Source organism: Folsomia candida, unplaced genomic scaffold, assembly GCF_002217175.1.
Source record: "Folsomia candida strain VU population unplaced genomic scaffold, ASM221717v1 Fcan01_Sc037, whole genome shotgun sequence".
NCBI classification, from domain to species: Eukaryota; Metazoa; Arthropoda; class Collembola; order Entomobryomorpha; family Isotomidae; genus Folsomia; species Folsomia candida.
In genome coordinates this window covers 713,235-723,332 of record NW_019091229.1, presented here as the reverse complement: position 1 = coordinate 723,332, position 10,098 = coordinate 713,235, and the positions used below count along the sequence as shown (strand labels likewise).

Here is a 10,098-nt window from a genome sequence, read left to right as displayed (position 1 = left end):
AAACATTTTTAAAATCTTGCCCGGATACGTAGTCTCATATAAATTTTAAATATTATAAATACATACACACCTCAGAAAACCCTCTCTCAACACATTTCAACATCAGTACAACTTTGATATCATCCGTGACATAGGCAATTGTTGACAGTACGCAGGAAGTTTCACGTATGACGAAAAAAATGGGAAAATCGTCCAGGAAATGGACGTCCGACATGAGAAGAAAAACTGCAGATGATCCAACCGTAACGAAGAAGTAGATTGTGGAAAATTTATTCCGAAATTTTATAACGTCAATGTTCCCAAATTTCTGGTTCAGAAACTCTCCTTGGATTTCATTCCAGTCATTGAGATACTCTACAAGTTGGGGTGTGGTCCACCACGAGATGAAGTATTCGAGCATGATATGAAAAACTGGCAGGACTTCGGCAGACGAAAGTAACAACGCTCAAATTCAAAACGAACTCAATTTTTTTCAAAATTGGATGTCGACATGAAAAAAAAAATTTTATGCGTTAGTGGAGAGGTAGGGGAGTATTTTTTTGAATTTGAGCGCTATACAGTCATGTCGAAATTTCGACACGTCGATGTCGTTCCATGACGACATGGCTCAATTTCACCTGCGACGTACTTTTTAGGACCAGCTGAAGCTAGATATTAAATTTTATCGCTCTACGTCATGTTTGATTTCGCCCGTTTTGGACAATTTCGCCAAGATTTTTTTTAATGTTCCCGGCCTTATATCTTGGAAAGGGGCAGATATGGAAACTCAGTTCTTTTTGGATTAAGAAGATCTACCTGGGGATCACAATTTGCAATGCTTTCTGGAGTTCTTTACTTGCCCCTCTCAGAGAACCGCGCCCCCAAAGTAGGCCTTTTTTGCCCTTCGCCAAAGTTTTACCCTTAATAACTTTTTGGTTTATGGACCGATTTGGTTGAAATTTTTAATGAAAGTGTATAATCGCTTGGGCTACAAATTTCGTTTGGGCGATTGGCCATAAACCCACAAAGAAAGAACCTCACCCAAAGTGGGTGTGGCTCGTTAAATTTTTTATGAACACATCCTAGGCCACCTAGGGCTCAGAATATGCAAAAATATTAGGAGAAAAGTGCTCGGGGACTTTTTTCCTCAAATCTGGCCATTTTAGACAATGTGGTATGCTATCCCACTGACCACCGAAAAACTCTCACAAATCTCACGCATAAACGATGCTTCTGAGAGAAAAATGACAAGATACAAAATAGTTAGAGAATTGCATAACTTAATTTGGTTAAATTTGGTTTTTTGAAATTTTCAGTATTTCCATTAAAAATAGACGTTTGAAAAGTTTAGATGGCTGAAGTCAACGTAAAATTTAAACTTTCTTATAGGACATAGCAGTTTTTTATATTGCTCACATTGAAATCTAACTTTTTTATATTATGCTTTTTTATGTAAAACGCTAATTGAGTGAGAATAACAGTAATTTTGCATTTTACATAATTATTGAACTCTAAATAAATACGAGCTATAAAGACGTTCTACCAACTGTATGTGCACAATGGTCCAGGGGTTATGGCTATGAGTAGGTAGGATGAGTAGGTCGTGGGTTCGATCCTTCTAATTAACTAACTTTTTGCAGGATTTTATTTGATCCCTTATACATTATTTTGAACGTAGGTCAAGAAACCTGATGAGAATTTGACATGTCACACCCCCTCGCTACGACGGTGGGTGTGGCAATGAAAATATTGTGATTAATTCTTTCTCTCGTAGTATGTTGTTCCGATGGGTAATCATGACAGATAATTCATCCAGAAGTGATTTGTCTCAAGGGGCGTGGCCAGGGTATGTGGCTAAATATAAAATGCTTCCACGAATCTAACTTTGGAATGGCTCAATACTTTTAGAAATCCGCTTCAGGTAATCTGAGCTATAAGCCAATATAAATTAAGCGCCACACCCACTTTCCCCTAAGGGGGTGCGGGTTTGGGGCAAAATGAGAAAACACGTTTGGGAGATCAATTTGAAAAGAATTTTAACGCTGAACACGAATATGATACCCGTGTTGACTTGCGACCTTTCCGTGACCTTTTGCACAAGGTTAAAAGTGACACTTATTTCACCCCTTGGTTGCAACGGTTTATTAGATCTTTATGTCCGTCGTCTGCCTGTTGGTCCGATAAGTCATGAACGCAACGACTTACAGACTTGAAACTTTGAACATAGATTCCTTAGACAAAGGGGTAGGCCTGATTATAAATTCGGGCCTTTAGGTCACAAGGTCACGGTGCCAGGCCACAGGTCATAATTTTCTTAAATTAGAACATCCTGTCAGGACTCCCATCGGTAGTGTTTCCAAAGAGCTATCCAACGGAACAAGTCATTTTGACCTGCGACATCCAAGTGACCGTATGAACCCGGTAAAAGGCCTTTTCTTCCGTAAATATGTTCGATGTGCCAATTTTAACAATTTTTGAACATGAATATGATACCTGTTTCAACTTGGGACACTTCAATGACCGTATGTGAGGTCGAAGGCCACAAATGTCGTAAGCACGTCAGACGTGTCAATTTTAACAGATTCTAGACGGACAAGAACATGGAGGTTTAATATTGTGTACAAAAAATACAAAATATGTATCAATGGAAAGTAGCAATTTGAAGTAGTCCCCGATACCTTCTACTGAAAAATCAAGAAGTAAAATTGCGAGAACTTTCAACTATGGATGGGGCGTTGTCCATACCGATCATTCAATTTCTTTGAATTAAGTCATCCTTAGTGCAGGTATTGATTATATTGTTAATAGCACATAATATTATTCATATGTATTAATGGTGTGGGTCAAGCGTTTGCTGCTGCAATAGGTCCAACTGGTGACCTGCGCAGCTGGATGTCTACCCCTATGGGTAGAAATCCTCCTCACATAATACATACAAGCGTTTGCTGCAGAATTTTAATGGGGACCTGAAATTTGGCGTGCTGGCATATATCCATAGTTACAATTTGGCAACTACCGGGATCATGAAATTGAGCTTAAATTTGATATTGGGATTGCAAGAACGTAATTGAAATTTGAAAATTTTTCATCGAAACGACCCACACAATTTTTTAAAAAATAAATTCAATTTGGTACACATATTCGTTTAAAATATTAACATTTGAAAACTACAAAATAAATTATTTTTACAAAAAAACACTCTTAGGTGAGACAATACATACATTGCGAATAAAAAAATAAAACAAGAAATGTACCATTTCTTTAGCCTGTCAAGGATTGGATAACCAGGGTTCGGAAAAACCCGGGGTTTTACTCTGAAAACAACTACCCCGGGGTTTTACTGGGTTTTACTGGGTTTTACTGGGTTTTGGGGTTTTACTGGGTTTTACTCAATGTTTGGGGTGAACTAATATAACTCACAATGTTACATTAATTTGTTAAATTAATGTATTTTCTCAAGATTTACCATTAAACTTCAATGTAAAATGCTAGGAACTCCCCGAAAACACCAATATGATCAAATCCCAAGTTAAGCTGTAAATTATGATTTTTAGAGCATAAAGAAAAATTGTAAATAAATATAGAAATTTACGGGATCTTAATCAAAATGCATAATCCGAGTTAGATATGCACCTGCAAACTGATTATATTGATTTATCTATTTGAGTTTTAGATAAAACTTGGTAAAACCCGAGTAAAACCCAGTAAAACCCAAGTAAAACCCCTTTAACATAGTAAAACCCGCGGGGTTTTATTAATTTACAACCCAGTAAAACCCAGTAAAACCCCAAAACCCCAACCCAGTAAAACCCGGGGTCGGAATACCCTGTGGATAACATATTGGTAATTTATATGTACAATAGTAATTGTGGTGTTTGTATTATGCACATTTCCTCACAGTGGGTCCATTTTCGAAAGTTAGACAAATTTCAGGTTACATTTAGTTTTCCGTGAAATCACGGGAATACGGTTATTAAATAATAGTGACATTACATACTTAAGTTAAGAAATGGCAATGGCTTGATATATTAGGATGGATCAATATATTAGGATGAAAACTCCAATTTCATTGAAATTCCACGCAATTAAATTCGTAAAATAATTTACACTTCTGGACGCATTTGTATCGAGTTAGTGCTTTCATTTAATAAATAATTTTATCATGATGGGCCCACGGTGAGGAAACGTGCATAATACAAACACCACAATTACTATTGTACATATAAATTACCAATATGTTATCCAATCCTTGACAGGCTAAAGAAATGGTACATTTCTTGTTTTATTTTTTTATTCGCAATGTATGTATTGTCTCACCTAAGAGTGTTTTTTTGTAAAAATAATTTATTTTTATTTTCACACACGTTCTGAAATATGTATTTTATATTAAGTTAAATTTATTTAACCATTTAACTTTTAAGTTAAATTTATTTTATATTAAGTAGATATGTAAACCTATCATTATATGTAATACAATAAGAACACTTTAAAGTGTTGAATGAAGATCAGACTTATTCACCACTGCGACCGTTACGAATCACCTTATACATAAATACTTCATTTAATTATTTAAACTTTTTAGCAAATAATGGGAGAGGAATAAATTAAATGTCACATTAATGTATTTACGATATAAAGTATTATAATTTTCACAATATAGCCTGACCTACATACAGAAATGGCATTGCTCTTACTCCAAACATGTCGTCTGCACAGAATTATTTACATACTAATTTCGTCAAAATATACTTAAACGACAAATTTAATTTAGGAAACATATTTTTGTTAATAACAGCTCTCATTATATATATAAAAAATTAGTCAAAATTACAATACAAAATAGAGTAATGGTTCTGACTATTTTAAAATCTGAAAATGAAAAAATGTAGCAAAAATGCGCGACTAGTTGAATTTTTTATCTTGGAAGTAATCAAAGCCTGACTAAAAAATCATTCGAAAACGAGTAAACGATAAACTTTTAACAACATTGGGAATTTAAAGATGATTTTTACATTCTAAGAATCTGACGTATTGTTCTCATGCACATACATAGCCTTAATAAAATATGGAGAGATGGATATGAAGATAGAAAAATGTATTTATTAGCTCCACCAAGGAATATCCATTGAGCACAATTACTGATATTATTTAATTTTACATGTAAAATGAGTCCTAATCACACATTTTTTAGGTAACTTTTAAATTTTGCGTAATTGTGCATTTCTCTTTTGCTAAATTAATGAAAAGATTTCTACGGATTTAATAACCTATTTTTGTCAACTTAAAACTTCCTTCCTGGCTTAAATCTGCTAGTTTGGGGATGAAGTTGCCTCATCCTGGGTAAGAAAATCACAAATAAATTTGGTAGAAGAACTACTTATCAGTTGAAAAAAGTTGTTCAAATCCTCGTAAAGGTTGCGACTACAAATATTTAGTACATTAAATCCACTTCTGAAATATACTGTGCAAATGATCCGAAGTTTGATAATGGAATATTTCGTAGCCCAATTAACTGTGGACTTTACTGCTAATTAATACCCTATTGTTGTACCATTTAAAAAAGTATACATAAATGGAGGGGTAAATTTGTGTATAAAATTTCAAATTGTTCTGAATATCATGGACGAATTAATTCTAAAATTTTGATGCGTGTTGATACTACATGTAAAGGTACATTTCTTCCCTTCTTTAGATACACTTAACTATTTCTGAACTATAATCTATGTATTTATGTTAAATCTCACTTTTGCAAATAATCAGAACTTGGATGTTCAATTACAAAGTAAGTATTTACGTCTGCAACATAAATACAATTAATAAAGAATAAAATTCCCTACATACATATTCCCCTCGGAATTTACACTTTGTCCTATATCGTCTCATTAATAAATCACGCCACCCAGGGATTTTCCCTAATTATGTTCATGCACACAAATATGCAAATTAAGTGTATGTACTTAAAACACGTTTCCATTTAAGTGCAGGAAAGTCCATGCAATTAAATCGCTTTGATCCGCACTTAATTACCGACCCATTCATCGCACCGATCGAGTCCATTTATTTTTATCGTCTCAACCTCTCCAGGCTGACCCCATCCCATCACACTTTTTAATCGTGTCATGCACTTTACACCTGGTAAAATAAGGTATTTACATATGTAAGTAGGCTGCACTAATTAATAGTACGAGAATCATGCCATATGGGCCCAGTATAAAGTGTGTCATCAAAATTTGACCCTTAACCCAGGCTGTACAGACGACTCCCGTATCACAGACATACCTGTTCAAAAATTGAGTTTCATTCAAACGTCGGTCATCTCAATTTCTGACTGAAGATTTTCATTATCATTCATTTTCTTTCAAACTCATTTCATTGCACTTCATCGAAATTCATTTCTTAAGTGAAAAATGAAAAGGGTAAAAAATCCTTTCATCAACAGTCATTCATCTGAAATGATGAAATCCTTCAGTCATTTTCTCTGAAATTGGAGGAATTTAATTTTCCTAATCAGTCAAATAAATGAGCATGAACAGGTACTTATGATCACAGAGTGCCCTGACCACACCCTCCTCAAACTTTCCACGTCCTTTATGCCAGGTCCCATACCTATACCTGGTTGTTAAATACCTGCCCCGTTGCCCACCCAACTTTGGATTTTGTACCGGCCAATTAATCAAAATGTGTCAATCAAATACATAGCTGGACGTAAGCAGGTAAGCACTTATCTAGCCATCCGTGCTAATTTGTGTAAAATTAACCACTGCACCCATGCCACAGATAAGGCGGGTCGGGTCCGGAGTGCGTTTCGCTCTCTGGTCAAATCATTCCTGACAGGTCAATTACGTGTTCGGTTTACATAAGAGCTGCATTTTTTGAGATATTTTTAGCAACAATGTTCATCATGTAAAATTGTCCTGATCTTACTTAATTAGTTAATTTGTACATACATTTGTAAGTGATGACGGATAGTTGAGATTATTTATGTGTCAAGTTGTGTAACAAGACAAGAGATGATGCAATGGTTACATTAATTGTTTTTTTCGATATTACAATATTTATGACGATTATGCAGTTCTCCTTGTTTACCTGAGGTACAGATAGACTGAAATGGATACCTAAATGTGTAGCAGGATTTTTCTCGGTGTGGACACAATGCATCAAAATGTACATATTTACATATGCATGAATACAATTAGTTCGAATAGCCCGAGCCAAGTTGGGACGTTTTATTCATTAGCCTTAACATTGTAAGAAATGAGCATTAAATTTGGAATAGTTTGTGCATTTTTTGCATTTACACTCCTAGGAATGTAGTATACAAATAATACCAGGTGATATTTACATATATGTGACTCTACAAAAGTTGTATTGATAAGTGATACCGTGTGTAATTGCACGGTGTCACTTCACTTAAAGCTTCACCATATCGGTAGCAAATCTTTAAGGAACGGCATAATTTTAATACCAAAGAGTAACAAGTTTACTACCGAGAAATAAATACCTGTGTGTGGCTATACTAGATTTCTAACAGCGTAAATAATAAATTTTATACCAGGGTTAGCTTATAAATTATTATTCAGATTCATACTATCCGCAAAATTTCAACAGTTTTATGTATATTGAAAAAACTGTATCAAAATTTACAAGCTCGCTATTTGCATACATACCTGCCTTGAATTAACGGAAGATATACTTACACCCACCCACATCAGACTTATCTTAATCTCTCTCTCCCCGAAAAACGTGGAATCTATTACACAACCCAATTAACTTGGAACCGATCAATCAATCAGATTCGTTATCGATTCACATACGTAAACCAAAATCATGTTCTCACCCAATGAAGTACAAGTCTGGCATAGTTTCATACCCATTTTTACCTTATCTTTTTCTCTCTCCCCATCCACCTTTGTCCCCATTTGTCGCTCTCATCCCTCCGATAAGCCCACTATACGCTCCACATACGAGATCCGACACCTATTTAAAGCACCCCGAATCCCCTCACTTTCATCAGTCAGGCTTTCTAGCTTTCCCAATAAGTTTCCAAGTCTCAACTTTTCCAAAAAAATCAATCGCCACCATGCAGGTCTTCGCCATCGTCCTTCTCCTCGTCGCCGGCAGCTTTGCCAACTCCATCAAGCAAACGAGAGAAACCGGCCCACCGTGTCGTAAGTATAGAATCGAAAATTTTTCAAATGTTGAAAATATTTCAAAATTTCTTAATTTCACAATTTTTAAAACTATCCCTTAATTCTACAGCCCTTCCCGCCGAATACATCGGCACTGAGGGCCCCTTGAACATCACGCTCCACCCAATCCTCGAAATCCACCAGGGCGGAACCCGTGGGTAAGTTGAGACGTTTTTCCCTGTTTTAAAACGTTTAATTTTCTAACGTTTTGAAACGTTTTATTCAACAGCGTCTCCACCATCAACGGTCTCGACACCTTCGCTTACGAATACACCATCAACTTGATCGCCCTCACGGCCGAGTTCACCATCACCGTTGGATCCCTCAGCCTTGACACGCTCTACACCGCGACCGGTTACCTTGACGCCAGGCCCTTCTCCCAGGGATGCATCCCATCCGGAAACTTCACCGGTGGCGCTAACGGCCCCGCTCCCGCGACCGCGACCGTCGTCGGACTCCGAGCTGTCGGAACTGCCACCATTTTCATCAACTTGATCACCGACCGCATCTCGCTCCGTCTTTTGGCCGTGTCTTCCTTCTCCTTCACCACCATCACGGCCAACCTGAGCGACGACTACGTCATTGGTGGATCCCCCATTGACTGGCCCGCCTTCAATGCCGGACTCAAGGCTTGCGTCGACTCCGAATTCGCCTCCAACAATGCCGCCGTCGTGGAGAAGATTAGGCTCGCGGTTAATGAGAAGATTGCTGATTATACTCTCCAAGATTTCTTGGACCTTATTGGCGGCGGTGGTTCCACCTGCCCACCACCCACCTTTTAAGTTTCGACCTGAAAGCGGGGGGTAGTTTCTAGGGGGAAATTTATTTTGGAGGGGGAGGAATGAGATTATTATTCTTGAATTGGTGAATTCTTTTGAGAAAATAAAATCTGTCTAAATTATATTTTTGGAGTGTGACATTTTATTATTACATACCAATTTTGTGTAGCTGTGAGTTGAAAGCATAAAACAGCGGTTGAGCTGAATTGTTTAAAAAATTAATTGGACAATAAAACTACCAAGGTTGGGCTCATAATATACCGCAATAAATTTAACGGCTGTCCATTAAGAGTGGAAATTGAGTAAATGCAGGATAAACAAAACAGCGTACCACGGGAGGAGCAAAATTGGACAAATCAATCAATCAAGTACATAATTCGTCCACGAATTCTACACAAATTTAATGCCCAAATTTATGCCTCAATTAATACTGATGAAAATTATTCTCAAAATTGTTGCATGCGCAACAATGTAATTTAGAATTTCACGGTTATGCAATAAGAAATATGATCGGGTTTCGGTTAAAAATAAATACACACGTGCTTGCCTATTAAAATCACTATGAAATGCATTGAACCCTAACCTGACCACTTAAATTGATACCGCACTTTATACAAGGCCCCCGGTGTGAATAATTGTTATCAATCTGTTATACAAATTTCGTTACGCATGCATTAATTGATCGGTGCTATAGTTGCTACCGCTTGGTATTGAAATTATGTATTGCGGTGCATAAAAATTTGCTATCAATATTGTAAAACTTTAATATCGAACTATTCCTACATGGTATTACTTACATACATATGTATTAGTATCACTTTGGTAGGGTCATCTTTGTATGAATACGGCTTGGTATTAATACAGAATTTCTAGGAGTGTATACTTACATATGTAGATCACATTGCATTATATTTAGATACACCCAATTCACGTTTGTGACAGGTTTGATAATGCTTATGTAACTTGTCCACATTGTAGAGATAAGGAAAGATAAGCTTGTCTGTTATCTTCAGAATTTTATGATTCATCTTCTCCAACTCCCTGTAGAAGAAATGAACGAATTCCATTAAAATGCAATGTAAAAATAATGTAAAAATGCAATAACACTGATAACATATGCACACATTTAAAGGCACCTGAACAAATATCGA

The 10,098-nt window shown here is 36.3% G+C and overlaps 1 protein-coding gene across 1 annotated transcript; it reads left to right on the top strand.

The window, feature by feature from the left end:
- Positions 1 to 7,976: 7,976 nt before the first annotated feature.
- LOC110861056 lies at positions 7,977 to 9,071 on the top strand. Its single transcript, XM_022110169.2, has 3 exons — positions 7,977 to 8,147; positions 8,239 to 8,326; positions 8,398 to 9,071. The coding sequence occupies exons 1-3, from the start codon at positions 8,060 to 8,062 to the stop codon at positions 8,948 to 8,950; spliced, it is 729 nt and encodes a 242-aa protein (XP_021965861.1). The 5' UTR covers positions 7,977 to 8,059; the 3' UTR covers positions 8,951 to 9,071.
- The last annotated feature ends 1,027 nt before the right edge of the window (positions 9,072 to 10,098 follow it).

Excerpts from the sequence above, each read along its gene's own strand:
- LOC110861056 (XM_022110169.2), top strand. The coding sequence starts at position 8,060 with ATGCAGGTCTTCGCCATCGTCCTTCTCCTCGTCGCCGGCAGCTTTGCC. Across the intron at positions 8,148-8,238 it reads AGAAACCGGCCCACCGTGTC|CCCTTCCCGCCGAATACATC; the intron begins GTAAGTATAGAA and ends TTAATTCTACAG. Across the intron at positions 8,327-8,397 it reads CACCAGGGCGGAACCCGTGG|CGTCTCCACCATCAACGGTC; the intron begins GTAAGTTGAGAC and ends TTTATTCAACAG.